This window comes from Microcaecilia unicolor, chromosome 1 (assembly GCF_901765095.1).
Source record: "Microcaecilia unicolor chromosome 1, aMicUni1.1, whole genome shotgun sequence".
Classification (NCBI taxonomy): Eukaryota; Metazoa; Chordata; class Amphibia; order Gymnophiona; family Siphonopidae; genus Microcaecilia; species Microcaecilia unicolor.
Window position 1 is genome coordinate 52,035,380 of NC_044031.1, and position 26,252 is coordinate 52,061,631.

Genomic DNA, 26,252 nt, shown 5'->3' on the forward strand with positions numbered 1-26,252 from the left:
ATTGAAAGGATATCTAAGCCATCACATAGTTGTGTAAAAAAATGGAAATGTTCAGTAAACAGATTTGATTTTTGTGAATTTTTGAATGGTTAGGGCACGGGAATTCTCATCTCTGAAGATGATTCTGTTTTGGAAGGCAAGTTCACAGAACAACTGAAACTTGATGGAAAGGTAAGCTACACTTTCTCTTTTTCTCACTGATAATACTCTTCTACTGCACACTACATTCCAGAATAGTTTGGCAATCCTGTGCACATTAGACCTTTGTCTACAGTTGCAGAATTAGAGACATCCTTGGGTCAATAGTGTAGAATGCATCATTGAATATCTACTTGTTTCTATATGAAACCCTTTTATGCCTCTCTAAAGCCAGCTCAAGGGTATTAGATGCTTTTAGCTCTGCTTCCCCCCCCCCTCACCACTATAGTCAAGCATCTCCCCTTTTTCTGTCTTCCCCACCCCATGTCCAGCATCTCTCCCTTCTCTTCTCATTGCCATCCTGTACCTATTCCAAGACCAGGCATAAAATTAAGGAAGCGTCAGCACTGCATGGGCCCAGTAAACACAGACGGAACACTGCATTGTCCCTTCCCCCTTCAAGACATATCTCCTGTTGTGCAGAGGACAAAACTGTGCTTCGGTGCAGGCTAGCATTTATGGGGCCCACTCAGTATTAATGTTTCTTTAATCTTTGGACCAGCGTAGGAGGAGGTAGGGGGCCAGTAGTGGCAGGCCTGGCAGCAACAAGGGAAGCAGAAGAAGGCTCTCGCACACACCAGAGCTGCACCACTGCCTCCTCCCCCCCCCCCCCCCAAAAAAAGTTATTCTTCCTCAGGCATACACCTAGTCTTCCTAGTGGCTAGGCTGACCCTGTGCATCTCCAAAAAGATTTTAATTGCAAGTGTACCTGAATGTAACTCACCTTGAGCTACTACTGAAAAAGGTGTGAGCATAATCCAGATAAACTCGTGAGACCTTACCGCTAAGTCAATGTGTGGTGGTAAGGTCTCGGGGCCAAAATGGATGCGCACCAATTTTAATTTTGCCGTACGTCCATTTTCGGCCCCCCCCCCCCCCCCCCCACACACACAAGAAAAGGCCTTTTTTGCAGGTGCACTGAAAAATGAACCTGCGCATCCAATACACATGTCTACACCAGCACAGGCTGCTTCTTGGTGCACCTTAGTAAAAGGACTCCTCAGTGCATTACTCCGTTAAGTGCCAGTGAATATCAGTGGCCAGCTAACATAGCGGGGTTTAGCCAGGCAGGTGCCTCTGCTGCCCAATTAATCCGTTCTAAATATCGATCCTATACGTTTTGCACATATCTCTAGCATTTAGGTACAGCTTTATAGCAGGCATAAATACTTGCACCTAAATTTTACACTGCTAAGGGCCTCTTTTATTAAACCGCACTAGAGATTCCCAGTTTGGCAAATGAGAGGATTCTGAATGGGCTTCCTGTCAATTTGCTGCACGAGAATTGCTAGCATGGTTTAGTAAAAGAGGCCTTAAGTGATTACGCTCAAATTTATGAAGAAAAGTAAGCGCCTACCTTCTTTTTTAGAATAGGCTCCTACCAAGTGCCCAGTTATAGAATTACCCTCTAAATGGCATTATCATGTGCTCTTTTGAAAAAGCGCATTCTATTTCAAAAGAAATATGCACCAATTAATGAGCTGGGTCATATGCCAAAGATTTTTGTGAGCCCTGCTACCTCAAAAAGTGTAGATAACTTTCCTGAGGGCATTAGTAGTCTAACATTTCTGTCAGTGCTCTCAGGTCCCTATCCCAGGATATATAAATAGTCAGTTGTCATGAGCATAATTCCCCCAAGGCTAGAGTGGAGGTTTTCCTTTCCCCCTGTAGAGCCCCCCAACTTATAGTATACCTGCATACATGCTCCCCATATGCTTAAAACCTGTTCCTGAGGTGATTCCTAGAAAAAAAAAGACTTCTGACCCATCTGCTCACTCAGTTGCTTCTACCATTCAAATTGGCATTGCTCGATCCGTGATCCCCTTTTACCTCTTATGTGCAGGGAGGATATGGTTTAAGGCAGGGGACCTTGTCTTTCTCCTCTGTTATTCTTACAAGACCAACACTAAATACAGCAGGTCCCCTTCCATGGCTTATTATCAAGTTCTTTAATAATACATGTGAGGGGATCATGTGCTGCTGTGAGCAGAGGAAGACATATGGTCTCTAGCTGCTCCAAGTCACCCCTGGAATCCACCTTTGTCTGCTTTGTTGTCCTGCTGCTAACTATCAGATTTGCTGCTGTATGAGACTGAGACAAATGTGGACACGTTTGTGGTGAAGGCCGAGGAAGCAATGTTGAATAAAGGACAACATTGTGACATGACCAGGGCAAAGACCATGGAGAGCGAAATGGCAGACCACTTATCAACCTCTCCCTCTGGCACGACACCTACCCTCAAATATGATTTTATGGTTCCAGTAGTACACATGTTGGACCCATGCTTAGTACTGCTTTTGGAACAACTAACATCGGTACAACAGCTGCTTTCTGATGTTTCAAGGCAGACTGGTGAATTGGAAGTCAGGGTCTCTGAACTGGAGGACAGCGTTCAGATGTCCCACATGAGCTTGAGGTGCTTACTGCGCTGGTTAAGAAACAGGTGGCAAAACTAGATGATCTGGAAAATCATTCCAGGCAGGACAATTTGCAATTCATAGGATTCCTTTAAACACTGCCAGAGCACCAAATTGCCAGAAATACTGGAAGAATAGATGGCTACTTGGTATACTGTTTCAACTGGGGTGAGGCTTTATCAGCTAGAGCGAGCGCACCACTTGGGCCATCGCAGAGAGGAGGAGGTACGATTGTGACCTATAATTGCGAAACTCCATTGCTATACCCAGAAAGTCACATTACGGTGCCGTTAAAAGCAGAACTGAGATGGCGCTAAATGCGAGGTCAATATTATATATATCTTTCAGGATTATTCAGTTGCACTCACAGAGCGTTGGAAGGCATTTACTCATTTTTGCTTGGCTCTTTTGGAATGGAAGCAGCGCTTTATGCTTTTACATCCAGCACAGCTGAAGGTATTCATGGAGGGCAGATGGTGGTGGCCTGTTTCTATGTTTGGAGACTTATGTGCGTTGGGGACTGTTTTTTCCTATTGCAGCATCCTGTTTTGTTACTAGGTGGATAAAAGGGGTGCCCGGATAGCATTTTAACGTGATATGTCCTAATTGCCCTGGACTCTCACCTGGGAATGTGTGAGCAGTTTTTGGTTGAGGGGTTTTGGATTTGGGAATTTTGGGAGGTGGGGAAGAGGGAATGAGGGGAGGGGGAGTGGTAGGCCTGGGAGCTATGGGAAGATGCTCTATTACTCATTGGACTCTGGGTTTACCAGTTATGTCACTGTTTGTGGTTTGGTTCCTTCATTGGTTGCTTATACTACTTCACAACCTTTTTTAATGGATTGATCTTTTCTGTCCGCACAGAGGAAGCTGCCCTAGTGGAGGCTGGGACACTGGGGAGCGTGAGCTTGCTGTATTTAGATATGACTTTAGATGGGTCTTTGAACATTCTTTCTTGGAATGCGTCTGGGATATCATCCCATATGAAGCGCACAAAAATCCTGTCTTTGCTGAAACATCACCATGCAGGTATTGCCTGCCTCCAAGAAACCAAATTGACTGACAATGAACACCTTTAATTGAAAAAGGGTTGGGTGGGAGAGGTATATTTTTCTTCATCAGCCCATAAAGGGGGAGTAGCAGTCCTTGTAAAACTTTGCCCTCTGAAATGCTGGAAGTTAGTGGGGATCCCCTAGGGAATTATTTGCCTTTAAAGGTGGTATACCAGGGAATAGATTTTTGTTATTGGTGGTGTATGCCCCAATGCCTATAATCATTCCTTTTTTGAGCTAATAGCCAAGATGGTGCTCAAGATCTAATGTCTCCACTGGTCATCATGGGAGATCTTAATAGACTTTTAGATTTCGAGTTAGATCGCTCTGGAGGGAGGGCTGCCCCAGAGAAGAGGAGTAAGGTGAAAGGGGTCCCATATTTGTGTACCGATTTGGATTTGGTGGACCCTTGGTGAGTGCTGCACCTGGGTGAACAGGATTGCACACATCTGTCTCAGGCATATGGTCTCATATAGATTATGTGCTGGTATCATGTGCCCTTTTTGCTGGAGTCACCAGAGCTGAGATAGGTCCACAAGAGGTACAGGTGGAGCTGGAGTTTGGGAGATCCTCACAATCTCAGGGAGGATGGCGGTTTCCTTCTTACTTACAGTGAGATGTGGGCTTCCAAAATTATTTGTATGAGAATTGGCAAGATTCTTGCCTTTAATGAACAGCACTTGAGCGCTGTTGGGACACAGCTAAGGCTGTTGTCAGAGACAATATTATTGCTTTTGTTGCAGCTCGTAAGTGTCAAATAGCTCAAGGCGTATTGAACCTTGAGAAGAAACTTTCAATTGCAAAATGAGCCCATATTAGACAGCCTATGCCAGCTGCTTGGGAGGCCTTTTTGGCAACTCAAGCTGCTTATTCATGAGTGGACCTGAAAGATGCTACTATATTGGAAGTTGTCATGGCTGTGGCCATGCCCCACGTCCAGATTCTTTTTTTTTATTATTACACAGTAATCTGGCTCTGTGGCGTCTCTGGACTGCCTTTTCCTGCATGGCTGCTCCTGCTTTCTGTTTCCCTAACATCCAAGCCTCACTCTGGTGTTCCTGCATCCAAGCCTCGTTCTGGTCTATTCAAGCCTCATTCCAAGTTGTGATATCATCTGCAAAGTCCTTTATAAAGCACCTTGGAACTTTCATGCTTTGCCTTTGCAATGGGTCTCTTAACCTTTTACTGAACGTGTCTTCTGTTTGAATCTGTGAGAGCTTGCTCTTCCATTTAGCTGTGCTTCCTGGCAGAGCCCTGAGCTGTCTCTCTGTGTGGATTCTGTTTGAGTCTGTGAGAGCTTGCTTTTCCGGTTAGCTGTGCTTCCTAGCACAGCCCTGAGCTGTCTCTCTGTGTGGTTTCTGTTTGAGTCTATGAGAGCTTGCTCTTCCATTTAGCTGTGCTTCCTAGCATAGCCCTGAGCTGTCTCCCTGAGTGGTTTCAGTTTGAATCTGTGAGAGCTTGCTCTTTTGTTGAGCTGTGTCTCTGTGTGGTTTCTGTTTGAGTCTGTGAGAGCTTGCTCTTCTGTTTATCTGTGGGTTCCAGCACAGCCCTTAGATGCCTCTCTGTGTGGTTTCCCTTTAACCCTTTACTTGCTAAATCTGTTGTTTGAATCTATGTGGGTTGCTCTTCCGTTTAGCTGTGGGTTTTAGTACAGCCCTGAGCTGCCTCTCTGTGTGTTTTCCGTTTAACCCTTTAGTTGTTGAATCTGTTGTTTGAATCTAATCTGTGTGGTTTGCTCTTCCATTTAGCTGTGGGTTCCAGCACAGCCCTGAGCTGCCTCTCTGTGTAGTTTCCCTTTAAACCTTTACTTCCTGTATCTGTTGTTTGAATTTGTGTGGCTTGCTCTTCTGTTTAGCTATGGCTTCTAGCACAACCCTGAGCTGCTTTTCTGTGGGGTTTCTCTTTAACCCTTTATTTATTTATTTATTTATTTATTTGTAACATTTAGACCCCGCGCTTTCCCACTCTTTAGCAGGTTCAATGCGGCTTACAAATCCTACAGTTAAACAAAGTAGCATAACATTAATTATTGTTTGTGCCTGTGTGCATGTTTTTTTGACCTTTTGTTGTGGCTGTATTTTGTGCAGCATGTGCTGCCTGGTTAGCATTTCTGTTTGTTTGGGTTCCAGTTTGGCCTGCGGCCTGTGCACTTGGATTTTGTTATGTGTGGGTTCCTGTTCGGCCTTGTGGCGTATTTGAGTGTTCTACTTTCCTTTCCTGGTTCCTGCTACAGCCATGCTCCATTCCTGGTTCCTGTTACAGCCAAGCTCCTTTCCTGGTTCCTGCCTTGTCTCTAGTTTGCACTGCTTTGTTTGCTGTGTTTTGTGCCTTGTCTTGTTTTGCTCTTTTGTTGTTGGGATTCAGCTTTGTCTTGCCTCTGCTTTGTCTAGTGTGCCCTATGCCATTCCAGATGACATGTCTGCTGCAGCCCCGGCTGCAGTCCAAGGGCTCACCATACCAGAATTCATGACAGATTGCAAAGGCCTTAGGCCCGATGAGTCGTCTGGTGTTGGTGGTTCTGTTTTGACCTTGATCTTGTCTACAGTCCAGTCCTGCTTCAGTGTCTTGTTTTCAATATTCCTTCTGCTTTTGACCAGGTTTTACTCAGGACTTAGTCATTTCCTTGGACCAGTTCCTGCAAGTAAAGAAGTATTCTTCTCATTAGGAAAATAGGAGGCTCCAGATCTCCTGTTGGGAAGGACACTTTCTCGCAGTAAGCTTGCTCGCATTCAGCCATGGCTGATTAGGTGGCTAAAATCCCTTTGAATTGATGTCTTCAACCTTGTGTTTCTTGTACCGTGCCCAAAGAACCGGACCATTGGAGCAATCTAACTCGAAATCTAAAACTCTATTAAGATCTCCTATGATGACCAGGGGAGCCATTAGATCTCAAATACCCATCTTGCTATTAGCTCAAAAAAGGAATTATTGTAGGGATTAGGGGCATACACCACAAATAATAAAAATTGGTTACCTGGTATACCACCCTTAATATCAAATAATGATGGTTTTCAAAGAAATAAAATACATGCAAAGCCCTTGTTGGCATATGATACTTAGGTAGGTGAAGGCGGTTAGCTTAGCAGAGTTTAAAAAGGGGTTGGACGGTTTCCTAAAGGACAAGTCCATAAACCGCTACTAAACGGACTTGGAAAAATCCAAAATTCTAGGAATAACATGTATAGAATGTTTGTACGTTTGGAAAGCTTGCCAGGTGCCCTTGGCCTGGATTGGCCGCTGTCGTGGACAGGATGCTGGGCTTGATGGACCCTTGTTCTTTTCCCAGTATGGCATTACTTATGTACTTATGGCATCTTGCATGTGTAAGTGTCAAAACAATAGGCACTTATTTTATATAAGGTAGCATGTAAGTGCCTTATGGGATCTTTTACTAAGGTGTGCTAGCGTTTTTAGCATGTGCTAAAAATAGGCGCACGCTAAACACTAGAGACACCCATAGGAATACATTGGCGTCTCTAGCGTTTAGCGCAAGCCTATTTTTAGTGTGCGCTAAAAACGCTAGCGCGCCTTAGTAAGAGATCCCTTTAGTGCATAATTAATTGCAAGGGGGTTTACACATAAGTGGAACATAGGAGGGGCATGGGCGTGTCTCCAACTTCTGTAGTAACTTATAAAATACTATAAGGTATGTGCATGGCTCATTTACACACATCCATTTACATCTGCCATCGACCCGGCATAAACCAATCCCAGGTTTATGCTAGTATTCTGTATTGCCATCTTAGCACACAGATACCGTTAAAGAATTGGTGAGGCACCAAGGTATAGGTTTTCCCCCCCATATTCTTTGACTACCCGTCCCAAACCATACCAGAACCTACCCCTTTTAAATCTACATATACTGCGGCATCTGCACATGCATGGTAAGATCAGCATTTACACATTTTTAAATGTCATTATTCTGCACATGTGATACCACACAACCCTTCAAGCTTACTATTTGATATACCACTAATTAATAAATCATCTAAATGGTTTCCAATAATCAAAATACTTTAATAGAGGCAGATAGAAGGAAAAAAGGTAAAGAAAAGCATGAAAATGAAGTGTATTTAAGAGTGAGAGACAGCAAAGGAGAAAAGTCAGTCTACCATAAGCTACAAGTCCAGTCCTCTCCCCTCTCACACCCCGCATCCTCAAGTGTATAATAATTGAAAGGAGATGCTTATGAATCAAAAACTTTTGTAAAGAAGTATGTTGTAAAACCACTCACTTCTCAGAAGATGTTGGTCCTTGAAAGTCTGATAGATCTAGAATCCAGGTAGATATTTTGGAATCTCAGGAATTGAGGGCCCTGTTTAACTAAGCAGTGCTATAGGCATGCTACCATTTTTAGCGCACGCAAATGCTAGAGAACACCCATAGGAATATATGGGTGTGTCTAGCGTTTAGTGTGCGCTACTTTTAGCGCATTCTAAAAACGCTAGTGCACCTTAGCAAATAGGGCCCTAAGTTAGTTATTGAAGTATAAGAAAACTTTTTAGAAAATAACCTAGATGCCAATACTATTAAGAAACAGACCCAAATGATATGATAAGACAAATAAAACTGCAGATGGTATGAGTCATTGGATGGTATCAACCCAGGTGGTTGCTGTTATTTTTATAGATGTTATATTACTTCAAAGGATCATTTGCATTAAAAGTGGCACATAGAAAACATTATAAATGATTTATTTTCCCTCTGGGGCTATTAAAATATAGAAAGAACTACAAGAGCTTGACAGTGGGCGCCTGCCTTTGACAAAATAATGTTATCAGACAGCTACAAGTTGTGTGGTTAATTAGCATTACAGAAACAGTATGCATTTTAAACAACACAATGAAAAGAATCAGGTGGTATCTGAAAAGGTTTTTAAGATAATACGTTCATTCTTTTCTTTGTTTTGTTGATAGTGCACACATTCTTTTTGATGCATTTGTTGCACTTTGTTTGTCTCTCAGGGGAACCAGGTTCAATTCCCTTTGCAGCTCCTTGTGATTCTGGACAAGTCACTTAGGGGGTCTTTTACTATGCAGCGGTAGTGTTTTCACACTACCGTGGCTTAGTAAAATACCTTAACCCTCCATTGCCCCAGGTACGAAATAAGCTGTATATAATATGTAAACCACTTTGATTAAAACCACAGAAAGGTGGTATATCAAATCCCATCCCCTTTTGTTTTGTTTTTGTTGTTGTTTTGGTTAATTAACGTTTCCTAACATTTGTGATAGTTAGCTACAGTGGGGGAAATAAGTATTTGATCCCTTGCTGATTTTGTAAGTTTGCCCACTGACAAAGACATGAGCAGCCCATAATTGAAGGGTAGGTTATTGGTAACAGTGAGAGATAGCACATCACAAATTAAATCCGGAAAATCACATTGTGGAAAGTATATGAATTTATTTGCATTCTGCAGAGGGAAATAAGTATTTGATCCCCCACCAACCAGTAAGAGATCTGGCCCCTACAGACCAGGTAGATGCTCCAAATCAACTCGTTACCTGCATGACAGACAGCTGTCGGCAATGGTCACCTGTATGAAAGACACCTGTCCACAGACTCAGTGAATCAGTCAGACTCTAACCTCTACAAAATGGCCAAGAGCAAGGAGCTGTCTAAGGATGTCAGGGACAAGATCATACACCTGCACAAGGCTGGAATGGGCTACAAAACCATCAGTAAGACGCTGGGCGAGAAGGAGACAACTGTTGGTGCCATAGTAAGAAAATGGAAGAAGTACAAAATGACTGTCAATCGACAAAGATCTGGGGCTCCACGCAAAATCTCACCTCGTGGGGTATCCTTGATCATGAGGAAGGTTAGAAATCAGCCTACAACTACAAGGGGGGAACTTGTCAATGATCTCAAGGCAGCTGGGACCACTGTCACCACGAAAACCATTGGTAACACATTACGACATAACGGATTGCAATCCTGCAGTGCCCGCAAGGTCCCCCTGCTCCGGAAGGCACATGTGACGGCCCGTCTGAAGTTTGCCAGTGAACACCTGGATGATGCCGAGAGTGATTGGGAGAAGGTGCTGTGGTCAGATGAGACAAAAATTGAGCTCTTTGGCATGAACTCAACTCGCCGTGTTTGGAGGAAGAGAAATGCTGCCTCTGACCCAAAGAACACCGTCCCCACTGTCAAGCATGGAGGTGGAAATGTTATGTTTTGGGGGTGTTTCTCTGCTAAGGGCACAGGACTACTTCACCGCATCAATGGGAGAATGGATGGGGCCATGTACCGTACAATTCTGAGTGACAACCTCCTTCCCTCCGCCAGGGCCTTAAAAATGGGTCGTGGCTGGGTCTTCCAGCACGACAATGACCCAAAACATACAGCCAAGGCAACAAAGGAGTGGCTCAGGAAGAAGCACATTAGGGTCATGGAGTGGCCTAGCCAGTCACCAGACCTTAATCCCATTGAAAACTTATGGAGGGAGCTGAAGCTGCGAGTTGCCAAGCGACAGCCCAGAACTCTTAATGATTTAGAGATGATCTGCAAAGAGGAGTGGACCAAAATTCCTCCTGACATGTGTGCAAACCTCATCATCAACTAGAGAAGACGTCTGACCGCTGTGCTTGCCAACAAGGGTTTTGCCACCAAGTATTAGGTCTTGTTTGCCAGAGGGATCAAATACTTATTTCCCTCTGCAGAATGCAAATAAATTCATATACTTTCCACAATGTGATTTTCCGGATTTAATTTGTGATGTGCTATCTCTCACTGTTACCAATAACCTACCCTTCAATTATGGGCTGCTCATGTCTTTGTCAGTGGGCAAACTTACAAAATCAGCAAGGGATCAAATACTTATTTCCCCCACTGTATATTTCAGGCATCTTAAATCCAGCTCCCATCTGATATAGAACAGTCAGACCCAGTACAGATGGCTGAATCGCCACATGAGCCCTTGATGTTGTACCTCTGTTGTTCAATCATATTTTTGGCTCTATTGGCCTTTCATTCTCCATGGTACCCGATATCTGTGTTCAAGTGTAGTGGGCTTTGATCCTAGTGACCTGGATTCAATTCCCACTGCAGCTCCTTGTGACCTTGGGCAAGTCACTTGCCCCAGGTACAAAAACATGGATTGTGAGCCCTCTAGAGAAAGTATCTACATATAATGTAAACAGCACTGCATATGTATAGTAGCACTATAGAATTGAGTAGTAAAATCTAAGCAGTTCACGTGGAGGGGCATAATCGAACGGGGACGACCATCTCTAAGGGCGTCCATCTCTAAGGACGTTCTGGCGAAAGGGCGGGGCAACGAGTATTATCGAAACAAGATGGACGTCCATCTTTCGTTTCGATAATGCAGTCAGGGACGCCCAAATCTTGACATTTAGGTCGATCTTAGAGATGGTCGTCCTCGGTTTTCGGCGATAATGGAAACCAAAGACGTCTATCTCAAAAACATCCAAATCAAATCCCTTTGGTCATGGGAGGAGCCAGCATTTGTAGTGCACTGGTCCCCCTCACATGCCAGGACACCAACCGGGCACCCTAGGGGGCACTGCAGTGGACTTCAGAAATTGCTCCCAGGTGCATAGCTCCCTTACCTTAGGTGCTGAGCCCCCCAAACTCCCCCCCCCCCCCCAGGTCTGCCTGCCTGAAGTACACTGCACCCACTACAACTGCTCCAGGGACCTGTATACTGCTGCAATGGGCCCGAGTATGGCATTTGAGGCTGGCATAGAGGCTGGCAAAAAAGTATTTTTAAACTTGTTTTTTATGGTGGGACGGGGTTAGTGACCACTGGGGGAATAATGAGAGGTCATCCCCGATTCCCTCCGGTGGTTATCTGGTCAGTTGAGGTACCTTTTTGAGGCTTGGTTGTGAAAAAAAATGGACCAAGTAAAGTCGGCCAAGTGCTCGTCAGGGATGCCCTTCTTTTTTCTATTATCGGCCGAGGGTGACCATCTCCTAATCACACCGCAGTCCCGCCTTCGCTACCCTGCCAACACATCCCCGTGAACTTTGGTCGTACCTGCGACGGAAAGCAGTCGAGGGTGTAAAAAAATTTAAATTTCTCTAACTTTCTTCATGTCGCCATCCCCTTTCGCTGACTTCAATTGTACTTCGTTTGGAGGCTGAATTACCGAGAATTTCACCAATTTCGCCGTCGCTCTAGCGGAGCTCCAGAATCATGCGTCCATCTCCGGCGCTGACGTCACTTCCTCCTCCTAGAGAAGGGAAATCTTGCTTCATCACTACATTTCTTTCAAAGGGTTGAACAAACATATGGATATAAGTGAGCCAGTCGATATTGTGTATCTGGATTTTCAAAAGGTATTTGGCAAAGTACCTCATGAAAGACTCCTAGAGGAAATTGGAAAGTCATGCAGTAGGAGGTAGTGTTCTATTGTGGATTAAAAACTGGTTAAAAGATAGAAAACAAAGAGTAGGGTTAAATGGTCAGTATTCTCAATAGAGAAGTGTAGATAATGGGGTTCCGCAGTGGTCTGTGTTGGGCCACTGCTTTTTAATATATTTATAAATGATTTAGATATGGGAATAACTAGTGAGGTAATTAAATTTGCTGATGACACAAAGAGCAGCATAATCGAAAGGGACACCCAAGTTTTGCTGCGGACGTCCTCGCAAAACATCCTGGTGGAGGGGGCGGGGAAACCCGTATTATCGAAACAAGATGGACGTCCTTCTTTCGTTTTGATAATATGGTTGGGACGCCCAAATCCTGAAATTTAGATAGTCCTTAGAGGTGGTCTTCCCTAGACTTGGTCGTTTCTGATTTTCGGCGATAATGGAAACCAAGGACGCCCATCTCAGAAATGAACAAATGCAAGCCCTTTGGTCTTGGGAGGAGCCAGTATTCGTAGTGTACTGGTCCCCCTGACATGCCAGGACACCAACCGGGCACCCTAGGGGGCACTGCAGTGGACTTCATAAATTGCTTTCAGGTACATAGCTCCCTTACCTTGTGTCCTGAGCCCTCCAAATCCCCCCAAAACCCACTACGCACAACTGTACACCACTACCATATCCCTTACGGGTTAAGGGGGCACCTAGATGTGGGTACAGTGGGTCTGTGGTGGGTTTTGGAGGGCTCACACTTACCACCAAAAGTGTAACAGGTAGGGGGGATGGGCCTGGGTCCGCCTGCCTGAAGTGCACTGCACCCATTAAAACTGCTCCAGGGACCTGCATACTGTTGTGAAGGACCTGAGGATGACATTTGAGACTGGCATAGAGGCTGGCAAAAAATATTTATAAAGAATTTTTTAGGGTGGGAGGGGGTTAGTGACCACTGGATTCTCTCTGGTGGTCATCTGGTCAATTCGGGCACATCTTTGTGCCTTGGTCATAAAAAAAAACAGGACCAGGAAAAGTTGTCCAAGTGCTCATCAAGGACACCCTTTTTTTCCATTATGGGTCTAGGACGTCCATGTGAGTTCCGACTTCGCTACGCCTCCGACATGCCCCCATGAACTTTGGTCATCCCCGCGACGCCGTATGTGTCCTTCTGTCTGTCCTTCCCTTATCCTTTTTGGTCCTATCTGTCCTGATTTAGATTGTAAGCTTTTTTGAGCAGGGACTGTCTTTCTTCTTCATGTTCAATTGTAAAGCACTGCATACGACTGGTAGCGCTGTAAAAGTGATTTATAGTAGTAGAAGTAGAAGGACGCCCATCTTCCGATTTCTGTCGAAAGATGGGCGTCCTCTTTTGAAAATGAGTCTGAAAGTTGTTAAATCACAAAAGGATTGTGAAAAATTGCAAGGTGACCTTACGAGACTGGACTACTTGGCATCCAAATGGCAAATGATGTTTAATGTGAGCAAGTGCAAAGTGATGCATGTGGAAAAGAGGAACCCGAACTACAGCTACTTGATGCAGGGTTCTGCGTTAGTAGTCACCGACCTGGAAAAGGATCTAGGAATCATCGTTGACGATACTTTGAAATCCTCTGCTCAGTGTCCTGTGGCAGCAAAGAAAGCAAATAGAATGTTGGATATTAGGAAAGGAATGGAAATTAAAAATGAGGATGTTATAATGCCTTTGTATCACTCCATGCTGCGACCGCACCTTGAATACTGTGCAGTTCTGGTCACTACATCTCAAAAAAGATATAGCTGAATTAGAAAAGGTACAGAGAACTTCAACAAAAATGATAAAGGGGATGGGACAACTTCCCTATGAAGAAAGGCTGGAATGCTGGAATGGCTAGGGCTCTTCAGCTTGGAGAAAAGACAGCTGAGGGGATATATGATAGGGGTATATAAAATAATGAGTGGAGTAGAACGGGTAGATGTGAATCTCTTGTTTACTCTTTCCAAAAATACTAGGACTAGGGGGCATGCAATGAATCTACAAAGTAGTAAATTTAAAACGAATCGGAGAAAATATTTCTTCACTCAACGTTCGTTACCAGAGAATGTGGTAAAAGCAGCTTTACTGGGTTTAAAAAAGGTTTGGATAGCTTCCTAAAAGAAAAGTCCATAAGCAATTATTAAAATGGATTGGGGAAAATCCACTGCTTATTTCTAGGATACACAACGTTTGAGAGGCAGAGCAATTTACTTCAACAGTAATAAATTGATTATTGAAGGTGTCTCATACTGTCACATAGACATTTTGTGTCATGCTTCTTTCAAGCTTGTACAGTTGTGACTTTATATAATCATAGACCGCCTCCAACCTACCAGTAGTACACGCTGTCTGCTAGTAGTGAATCACCTATGTCTATATACCAGTGTGCTCACATTGATTCATTTTTTTTAATTATTTTGTGCACTACTGTTCAAATTTTGAAACACTGTTGAGATAAATTTGATTATGATGCAAAAATCAACTTATCTTAATAACACTGGAAGTTGCAAGCCATGTTTTAATAATCTTGAGCCTTTCACGTTTCCAGGGCTCCTTGTCGGTATCGGTTGCTGTTAAAATATATGCCCTTGAGAAAGCAGCAGACCGCGAAACAGGCTCCTGTCGGGCTGGCAACGATACCGGAGACTTAATTAATGTTTGACAAGTAGAACCCTGGAAACGTGAAAGGCTCAAGATTATTATTAAAACATTGTTGGATTGCTGGTTTAATCAAGTTTTGAAAATGAATGTGACTACAGCATCAAAATTCTAAAACCAATGTTCCATGATTGTGCAACTGCCCTATTTGAGATTCTAGTATCTGATCATGACTTAATGGCAGGTGCTGATCTGGCCACCTTATTGGGCAGACTAGATGGACCATACGAGTCTTTATCTGCCATTATATACAGTACTAAGGGCAGGTCAGATCCAGCATGTCATCTTCAAATCCCCATGTGTTCTTTATCCTTTGGCATCAGGCTATGACAGAATTATCCATTTTGGTTAGAGTATCATGGTTTGAGGAGAAAAAGAGTAACAATATTTATTTTCCTTTCAGGGAAAACTTACTTTTCAAAATGGATTCACTTTAGAAGGCAACTTGAACAATAAAGCAGGAAAAGATCGTCAGACTCAAGGAGTCCTAAATACTACTAGCAAAGAGCAGGACTACGGAATAACAAGGAGGCTGTAAGCAAGAATAACTGTCTTGTTGTAGGCATGAAGCTTTTACAGTGAGTGAATTTGAAGGTAGTTGCATTTAAAAAATGCAATTTTACAGATTAAGATATTGGAAAAGACTCAGGTTAGGTAAAGGAAGGACAAAGGGGATAATGAGATACATTTCAGACAAGATCTGGCAGTTTCATTGATTTTAGGGTCACATTTTTAAAGACTCTGAAACACGGAATTATGGTACAATATTGGTCGTAGAGGGGAACGAAGAGGGGAATTTATCAAGCTGTGTTAGGGTTCTAACCCACATTGTTTGGCCCCTTAACTCGTGTTAAAGAACTCTGAGAGGTGTGGTGCTGTAATGAAGTGCTAAATAAGACACCCCACGTACATAGTTTTTGAGATCTAAAAAAATGCAAATGCATTTAAAGCTGCTCATTACTATGTAAATCCCATAGTGAAGTTTTTTTTTAAATATTTTATTTATGATTTTACATTATTACATCCATTTCAAAAATGCATTAGATTTTACATTATTACATCCATTTCAAAAATGCATTAGATACAGAGAATATACCATACTGAAGTATAACCCCAATTTAAGGCTGGGATTATTATACCACCTAGGAACTTTGGGCTGCCAAGCTACAGCCTGATGCTTCCAGATACTCTCTTAAAGAGGCCAGCAACATGTTCAATTCTACATTCCCATGCATCCCCCTCACAGAAAGCCCTAGTTGTGCCCCAATATTACCATGCAATCATCCACCCCCCACTCAGAGGGCCAGGGCAAGGTGTGATTCTCCCCCCTTTCCCAAAGTCCCCCCCCCCCACACTATCCAGCTTATAATCGAAAGAGAAAAACGCCTATATTTCGACCCAAATCGGGAGATGGGCGTTTTTCTCGCAGAGGCGCCCAAATCAGTATAATCGAAAGCCGATTTTGGGCGTTTCCAACTGCACTCCGTCGCGGGAACGAATAAAGTTGACGGGGCGTGTCGGAGGCGTGGTGGAGGTGGGACTGGGGCGTGGTTATCAGCCGAGGAGAGATGGGCGTCTTTAGCTGATAATCGGAAAAAAAAAGGCGTTTTTACCGCGATTTTGGGTCACTTTTTTTGGACCCATTTTTTTCACGAACAAGTCCCAAAAGAGTGCCCCAACTGCCCAGATGACCACTGGAGGGAATCGAGGATGACCTCCCAGGACTGCCCCAGTGGTCACTAACCCCCTCCCACAAAAAAAATCCACTTTAAAAACTTTTTTTCCAGCCTCTATGCCAGCCTCAAATGCCGTACCCACCTCCATGACAGCAGAATATGTTCGATCCTCTCACAGCCTTTCCCTGGGTCAGATGTGGCTCTCGGGTGCACTACAGGGTCACATCAGCATTGCATTGTGGTGGGTGTAGGGTATTGGGCTCCGTGATTTCATTAGCTTGTGTTACAGTCTCACGATGTTGGTAGTTGGTAGGCTCTTCTCCCATGGTGCTTTCCCCCCTGCCTACTGGGTCAGAGTGTGCCCTGTTGTGTTTCCGGTAGTCCGTGAGGTAGTGGCCATTTTTGTTAGCCAGTTTTAGATCCCTTCCATGTGTTAGCCACGTTAGAGAACTTAGTTCTTACCTTGAATGTGGCTGAAAGAGGGCATTGTACAGCATTCTGCCAGCTCTGACCTACTGCTAATCTCAGTACCAGGGAGACTCGTTGCCAGTGGGGCACAACCTCTGATCTGCAGTTAACTGTGAGTAAACGTGCTTATTCCAATAAAGAACGTTTTCGGAGAGATTAGTCTTCAGGTGTCAACTGGTGTGCCAATGTTATACAGCAGCAACAAGTCCTAGAGTCCTGCGTGTATGCAGGTCCCTGGACCACTTTTAGTGGGTACCGCAGTGCACTTCAGCCAGGTGGACCCAGGCCCATCCCCCCCCCCACCTGTAACACTTGTGCTGGTAAATGGGAGGCCTCCAAAACCCACTGTACCCACATGTAGGTGCCTCCTTCACCCCTAAGAGCTATGGTAGTGTTGTACATTTGTCAGTAGTGGATTTTGGGGAGGGGGTTGGGAGCTCAGCACCCGTGGTAAGGGAGCTATGCATGTGGGAGCTTTTTCTGAAGTCCACCGCACTGACCTAGGGTGCCCAGTTGATGTCCTGGCATGTCAGGGGGGTGAGTGTACTACGAATCGTGGCCCCTCCCACGACCAAATGGCTCGGATTAGGACGTTTTTGAGCTGGGCGTTTTTAGTTTCCATTATCGCTAAAAAAAATCAAACGCCCAGCTCAAAAACGTCCATTTTTTCGATAATACGGTTCGGTCCGCCCCTTCACGGACTCGTTCTCGGAGATAAACGCCCATGGAGATAGCCGTTTCCGTTCAATTATGCCCCTCCACATCTCTAAATTCCATTGGGTCTACTGGGCGGGCAGCAGTAATCCTATGCCACGCCTGCCCTCATGTTGCCAGGATCCAAAATGATGCTGACAGTTTGTTTTTATTTGTAACTCAATATCAATGAAGTGTGCATTCTTGGCTTTTGTTTGTTACTTTCTGGCTTCCTAGAGGATGCTCTAGTTCTTCTTTTGTTTCATTGAACTACGTAGATACATGAGGGCTAGAAGACTTAGATGTATTGTAATGGTAGTCTTGCAGTGCTTCGGATAATGGTCACCATTCTATATAAGGGCTTCTTCACCCTTATTGAAAGATGACCCCTCATTGGATTACTGCGACACTACCGCAAGGAATTGCTGACACCATTATGGATCCCAGTGTTGATGAGGGCAGAAGCAACTGGGGATTGATGCTGGCCGCCCACTAGACTCCTGGGAATTTTAAAGGTACGGTTTGAGGAGGAGGCGTTTATTGGCTTAAAGGGCAGGTTTTCTAGGTGTGGGGTTGCACCTTTGGGGAGGGTCCTTCGGATGCGGTGGATAGTTGGGTACTATGGATGGGGATGGATAGTTGTGGGGTAGGCTTGGGGAGGCTTGCTTAGGGGGTGCCGCAACTAGGAGCTTTTTGGGGAGATTGGGTGCGCAAGAGTCTAGAATTTAACGTATTACTGGCTCCTTTAAGAGACCATCTGGAAGCATTGGGCTGTGGCTTGGCAGACTGATGCTCCCAGGCCAATGGATTAACGTTGCTTTTGAGGTGGTTCGCAAACAGCATTAGTCCTTTACCACAGGAGTCAGCAGCCCTTGGTACTATGGAGAAGACATTTTTGGTTATACTAGAAACAGAATTTGATGAACTAGATTAATAAATTAAACAATTTGGAACACAGTACACATTAAAATTAGAATACTTTTATTGTTTAAAGTACATACCTTGAAATATATAAATAAGCTGAAGCACTGATAGAATATCCCCAATGCAAAAAAACTGAAATAGGTTTTTGAATAAACACTGGAAAAGTACTACTATTACTCGGTCACCCCTTCCCACTCGTCACCTGTATCTCCCAATCAGTTTTTGTACCGTTTCTGAACTGATGATTCATACGTGACACAAATTTACATATTGAATTCCACTGGAAATATTACTCAACAATAGGTCCCATGCACGAAAACATTTTTAAAAACCACTGATTTTTTTGTGCCATCATTACCTGGAAAATAAATGCATAAATTTACAAACATATGAGCAGAAGCTCTAAATAAAATGTAATCTTAAGTAGGCAGACCAAACCAAGAGTGGAAGATTACAAATGTCAAGATGACTAAATGTTGCAAAAAAAGTTCCTTTTAATGGGTAATGAACATATAGATACAAGTCCCAGACAGAGAAACTCAACACAGTCTGTGCTTCAGCTGGACTGCCTTCATCAGGAGAATCCTTCTTATCTGTTCCCTTCTCCACTACTGCCAACTCCAGACTTCGCGCCTTCTGTCTCGCTGCACCCTACGCCTGGAATAAACTTCCTGAGCCCCTACGTCTTGCCCCATCCTTGGCCACCTTTAAATCTAGACTGAAAGCCCACCTCTTTAACATTGCTTTTGACTCGTTACCACTTGTAACCACTCGCCTCCACCTACCCTCCTCTCTTCCTTCCCGTTCACATTAATTGATTTGATTTGCTTACTTTATTTATTTTTTGTCTATTAGATTGTAAGCTCTTTGAGCAGGGACTGTCTTTCTTCTATGTTTGTGCAGCGCTGCATATGCCTTGTAGCGCTATAGAAATGCTAAATAGTAGTAGTAGTAGTAGTAGAATCTGTCGAGACTCCACAAAACAGAATTTAATCCAACTGAAAATATCAAACACTGCATTAATTAAGGTGTCTGTAAGGACGTATATAATCAACATAAAATGTCTAATCTACAGTGGAATAAACTTTCATTTACATGAACATACCAGCAGTCCAAACCGGAATATCCGCATCGGTACACAGACTGACAAAAAGGATTTGTTTTGGTTTTCTGGTCATAAGTAGGCAGGCCAGGGGCTTCATCTTTTTGCATGAAAGTCATTATTATGTAGAAAGCAATAGGTATTGCCTACTGTGTACAGAGGACTGGGTTGAGAACCATTGACTTAACATTGTGCAGGTCTGCCCTAAGCAAGGAGGACTGTTGCTCTTGTTAAGTGGCCAGAGCTTTCTACGTGGCTCACCCTATGCAAGCAAGGTCTCCAACCCTTCTAGGCCTGGAGTTTCTAGCTGACACGTATTGGTCTAGTGCCTTACCAGGGCTTCGTAGCCCAGGTACCAGATCACCAAGCATCAGATGCACCAGCATTTTTTTCTCTACATTATGCCTTCACTGGCAATTAAAATAATATTACAAACCAAGAAAAGTGTAAGTGTTGAGGTTACACAAATCTGTGGTGGAATAAGTCTTACTTTTAAATATGAAACTATAGCAGGAAAGAAACATAATACATTATACTAGGTGTCTAAAATTTGGAAATTGTTATGACTAACAGGCTTATTTTCGAAAGAGAAGGGCGTCCATCTTTCGACACAAATCAGGACATGGGTGTCCTTCTCCCAGGGTTGCCCAAACTGGCATAATTCAAAGCCGATTTTGGGCGTCCTCAACTGCTTTCCATCACAAGGACGACCGAAGTTTACGGGGGCGTGTCAGAAGCATAGCGAAGGCGGGAATGGGGCATGCTTAACACACGGGCGTCCTCAGCCAATAATGAAAAAAGAAGGGCGTCCCTGACGAACACTTGGCCGACATTACTTGATCCTTTTTTTCTTATGACCAGGCCACAAAAATGTGCCCTAAATGACCAGATGACCACTGAAGGGAATCGAGGATGACCTCCCCTGACTCCCCCAGTGGTCACTAACCCCCTCCCATCCTAAAAAAAAATAAAAAATATATTTTTCCCAGACTCTATGCCAGCCTCAAATATCATACCAAGCTCTGACAGCAGTATGCAGGTCCCTGGAGCAGTTTTAGTGGGTACTGCAATGCACTTCAGGCAGGCGGACCCAGGCCCATCCCCCCTACCAGTTATACTTATAGGGGTAAATGTGAGTCCTCCAAAACCCACCACAAATCCACTGTACCCACATCTACGTGCCCCGCTTCATCCCTAAGAGCTATGGTAGAGGTGTACAGTTGTGGGGAGTGGGTTTTGGGGGGGTCAGCACACAAGGTAAGGGAGCTATGCACCTGGGAGCTTTTTCTGAAGTCCACTGCAGTGCCCCCTAGGGTGCCCGGTTGGTGTCCTGGCATGTCAGGGGGACCAGTGCACTACGAATGCTGGCTCCTCCCATGACCAAATGGCTTGCATTTGGTCATTTCTGAGATGGGCGTCTTCGGTTTCCGTTATTGCCGAAAATCAGGGACGACCATCTCTAGGGACGACCATTTTTAAGGTAGACCTAAATGTTGAGATTTGGGCATCCCCGACTGTATTATCGAAATGAAAGATGGCCACCCATCTTGTCTCGATAATACGGGTTTCCCCGCCTCTTCGCGGGGACGTCCTGCGAGGGCGTCCTCAGGAAAACTTGGGTGCCCCGTTCGATTATGCCCCTCTTTGTATGTCAGTCTAACTTATATATCTAAACGTATGTGTCTGGATGTGTACTCTAAGGTATGTTTTATTTTAACACTCACAGTGAGGATGGTTAATGTTTTTCTTTTTCTTTTTTAATTTATAATTGTACTAATGTGAGGTTTAATAACTATTTTGTTGTTTGTAATGAGAGCATCAAATAAATATATTGAACTAAAATCTGACATGATTCTATTTCTCAAATGTATTCAGTAAGAACATTAAGAAAATAAGTTGTACTGTGCTGGTGAAAGACTTGTATTTCAACTCTGAAAGAAATGGTGACTCACTGGGACAGGCTGTCAGAGCTAGTACTTGTAATAAACACAGACGGCACATTCAGATTTTTATGAAGTTTTTATTATTCCATATAAATGGAAACATTTGCGCACCCAATACATACATCCCTATATAGGGACCTGTTCTATGGCTGGTATAAGTGTTGACGCCTAAAATATTAGATAGATCATAGCAGGTTAAACGAGTTTTCTATAGTAGAACCTAAGCATTTAGGATCCATTATAAAATAAGAATCCTACCATGTCCCCTCAAGGCATGTAAATGATTGCTCTGTTATAGAATTGCCCCCATAACGCTCTTATCCAAACCTCCATTGATTTCAACTAATAGAGAATACATGCAATAGAGTCATATCAAAGTTTAATATGACTCCTGTACTGGGATCACAGTAAGTCAAACACTGCACACTGTGTTATAATTTTGACATGGCAATGGGATTAGCATCCCACTATTTGCAAATAGCTCCATGAGATATGTAAGATCAATTCTAAGTATTAAGTATCAGAGCTGAATGATGACACACCCAGTAACACTGTGGCCATACATAATTCTGGGATACTGGTTTGGTATTGCTGCAGTATGCAGATTGCTCCCCACTGAATCTGCAACAATTGTGCCTGGCATTTCTCAGAGGTCTTCTACCCAAATACTGAGTAGACTCAACTCTTCCAAGCTTGTTACATTTCACAGATAAGGTAAATATATAGGGGTATGTCTATTAAAGTGCACAAGTAAATGAAATTAACATGCTAATATGGGACTTTCCCCTGCGTTAAGCCCATTTCTAATGCGCCCAGGAAATAGGACAATTTCCAATATTTCTTTTCTAGGTCATGCACTGATGTTGGCATTAGCACATGTAACCTGAAAAAAATTGGTGAGGGAGCACGTACCACCTGTTATTTAGGGGGCACTAAGAGCTCCTATGTTATAAACTCGCTAACCTGTTAGCGCACAATATTCAGATCACGCTAGCTGGATTGCGCATTTATGCCCATTCTCTACCCCTGACACATCCCCTTCAGAAAATAAATGCAAAAAATGAAATAACACACACTTAGCATGTGCAAACAAGTTACTTACTCTGCTCAGTGTGCTGCGGCGGCTAAGAAAGCAAATAGAATGTTAGGTATTATTAGGAAAGGAATGGAAAAGAAAAGTGAAGACATTATAATATCTTTGTATTGGTCCATGGTGCGACCGCACCTCAAATATTGTGTTCAATTCTGGTCGCTGCATTTAAAAAAAGATATAGTGGAATTAGAAAAGGTACAGAGAAGGGCGACAAAAATGACAAAGGGGATGGGACGACTTCCCTATAAGGAAAGGCTGAAGCATCTAGGGCTCTTCAGCTTGGAGAAAAGACAGCTGAGGGAGGTATGATAGAGGTCCATAAAATAATGAGTGGAGTGGAACAGGTAGACGCAAATCATTTGTTTACTCTTTCCAAAAATACTAGGACTAGCGGGCATGCAATGAAGCTACAAAGTAGTAAATTTAATATGAATCGGAGAAAATTTTTCTTCACACAACGTGTAATTAAACTCTGGAATTCATTGCCAGAGAATGTGGTGAAGGTGGTTAGCTTAGTGTGGTTTTAAAAAGGTCTAGACGACTTCCTAAAGTCCATAGACCATTATTAAATTGATTTAGGGAAAATCCACTGGTTATTTCTGGGATAAGCAGCATAAAATGTATTGACGTTTTTTTGGATCTTTCCAGGTATTTGTGACCTTGATTGGCAACTGTTGGAAACAGGATGCTGGGCTTGATGGACCTTTGGTCTGTCGCAGTATGGCAATACTTATGTACTTATGTAAAACACTTTAATGCAATTTGCAGTAAACATTTTCACACACGCTATGCATGTGTTAAGACTTAATGCTCTTTATTAGACATACCCCATAATGCATTAAATAGTCTAGAGTGAGTCACAGTAAGGGTATGATGAAACCATGTTTGATCACCTTCTGCGTCTTTGTTATTGCTTTATAATTACCAAACTGCACCTTGTGACACAAGTAGAGATGACTAGAAACGCCGAAGATCCTTGGCATGAGGAACTATTTTCTTTAATTTTCTTTATTTTGTTGCACAGGCAGTTGGGTCTTGATGAATTTCCCGTGGAAAAGAGATGGCAGGGGATTTATGACCCGTTCTTTGAATTCATCAGCTCTGGCTGTAGAGAAGAAACGGAAGAATCTTTTCTAGGCATTCATGTCCAAACCAGTAAAGAACTGCGGAAATCCCAGGAGTACCTCTTCTGCCAAAGGTGATTCTGAGAGTGCGTGTGCAGCAGGTTTGTTATAAGCTTGTCGGCTTGTTTTAGCCAGTCTGTTAAGTGATGGGACGTAAGGAAACCCAGGTGAAACTCCCGAGTTGAGTCTCTGTTTTTCAGTTCTGTAGGGGCTGGGGATGTTGAGGGACTTTTGAGAACAAAATCTGCTTTTGCTATTGGGTGAATACAAACTAAGGTCCCCTTTTAGTAAGGCACACTCACGTTTTTAGCGTGTGCTAAAATTGTGGGCGTGCTAAACACTAGAGACACCCATAGGAATGCATCGGCGTCTCTAACGTTTAGCGTGCCCACAACATTTAGCATGCCCACAATTTTACCGCATGCTAAAAACATGAGCGCGCCTTAGTAAAAGGGGGCCGGTGTGTGGACATTTGGGAAATTGTGACTTAGGGCCCGTTTACAAAGGTGCACTAGCGTTTTTAGTGTGCGCTAACCATGTAGATGCTCATAGGAATATTATGGACATCTACACGGTTAGTGCACACTAATTTTTAGCATGTGCTAAAAACGCTAGCACGCCTTTGTAATCAGGGCCCTTAAAGATCATGTGGGAAGGGAAACTTTTAATTGTTAATTCCTGTGTGTCCGAATGGTTAAAAATTTATAGAGTTTACATTCTTACGTGCTTGTTTCCTCCCTTCATCCTATACTCCTACCTACTTAGGCACATTCTTTGGTTTATAGACAACTTCCAGTATGAAAATAAGAGTGAAATTTTTCTGCAAGAGTTAATAACAGTGGCGTAGCCACAGGTGGGCTTGGGTGGGCCAGGGCCCACCCATTTATGGCTCAGGCCCACCCAACAGTAGCACATGTTTAGTGGTAACTGGTGGGAATCCCAAACTCTGCCAGCTGAAGATTTCCCCCTGATGGTAACAAAATCGCTACTCTCCACGACACCGGCACCTGCGCATGCTCAGTTTTCAGTGCATTACTGCTGCCAAGGTGGAAAGAAGCGTTTTCCCACCAGCTGAGATTTTTTTTTTTTTGAGGGAGGAAGAACACTTGCTGCCCACCCAATTCTTGCTGAGGCCCACCCAAAATCTGTTGTCTGGCTACGCCCCTGGTTAATAAGGGATTTTGATAAATAAGAGAGGAGCAGTGACCTAATAAATAGATGAGAACTCCTATTTTAGAAGGGACATAGACAGGGGAATTCATACCTCCAGATTGGGACGGATAATTCCTACAGTAATTTATAACAGGTTCTGCCAAACATAAAGTCTTGTAAAATAAGTGCAGAACTGCACTTTGATGGCTCCCCACGTGCAACAGGAATAGCAAATTCAAAATGTTGCATATAGGAAAAACAAATGTATAAGGCCCCCCATGTGCATGGGAGAAACTTTTTGAAGTCACTGCTCTTACTCTATACATTGCCCTGATTTTGAAATACCAGTTGCCCTTTATCACCCTCTGTCATTTTATACTACTGATCACACCTATTATCCTCTAACATCCCCCTTCCAACAAGGCATCCAATCCCCCCCAAGCCCCTCATCCTTGGAAATAAGGAGTCAAGAGTCCACGGCAATGATAAACCCCACCCTGAAGCCCTCCCTCTGGCCCCCACCCTGATCCTCATTCCCAGCCTTACCAGGGTTCTTAGAGCCAGATGCACTAACTCCACGGAAAGAGCCCTTCCCTTACCGATCCCTTAGCGGATCGGTAAAAAACGGGCATGCATGAAGGAAATCACATGCAAATGAGCTGCTCACTGTTAGCTCATTTGCACGCAATTTCCTTCCTAAGGAGGAGAAGCCAGTCGGCCAGCTGAGCATGCGCAGAGCTGCTCTGCGGCTTCATACACATCACTCTAAAAAAAAAAAAGGACGTCCCTGACGAGCACTTGGCCGTTTTTTTTCTTCAGATTTTGTGATGGGCGTCCTATTTGGATGTGTTTTTCTTATGTGCCCGAAATGACCACCGCCAGGGAGAATCGGGGATCGGGACGTGCGAGGACGTCCAAATCAAAACTATTTGGATGTCCCTTTCGATTATGCCCCTCCAGGTCTCTCTCAGCCAATCACAGAGCATTTAGCTGTCTCTAATAGCGCATAGTTGCAGGTGAGGGTACACGTGGACAGCCTCTGGGCAGAGTGTGGACATGGCAAATACGTAAATGCTACAAGTTATGTTCGTATCTCTTGCAGTTTACATATTATCTATAGGTACTTTCACTGTCCCTACTGTTAAAAGGTTGTAAACTCCTGCTGACATGCATAAGAAATTCCATGGCCCAGATGCCCAAAGCCTAACACCGCCGCTAGGAGTGTTTAGCATGTTAATGTGCGCAGCATGCACAAAACCCTCCAGCAGGGGTGTTAATCTGTGTGCTGAAGATCAGTACAGATTATATTTAAATGCATTGAAAAGCATTGAAATGGATTCAACTCAGGGTGGTTATGTTTTTACTCCAATGCTCAGAAGATGGTGCAAAAACTAACACTAGCGTTAACACCAA

General features: G+C 43.7%; 1 protein-coding gene across 5 annotated transcripts in view; it reads left to right on the forward strand.

The window, feature by feature from the left end:
* Positions 1-26,252, forward strand: part of ALS2CL (ALS2 C-terminal like) — a 178,492-nt gene that overhangs the window by 111,315 nt on the left and 40,925 nt on the right. For all 5 annotated transcript variants that reach the window (XM_030197218.1, XM_030197245.1, XM_030197252.1 and 2 more), the window contains 3 exons: positions 94-171; positions 15,068-15,198; positions 23,588-23,761. In XM_030197218.1, the coding sequence (XP_030053078.1) occupies positions 94-171; positions 15,068-15,198; positions 23,588-23,761 (383 nt within the window). The remainder of the gene's footprint in view (positions 1-93; positions 172-15,067; positions 15,199-23,587; positions 23,762-26,252) is intronic.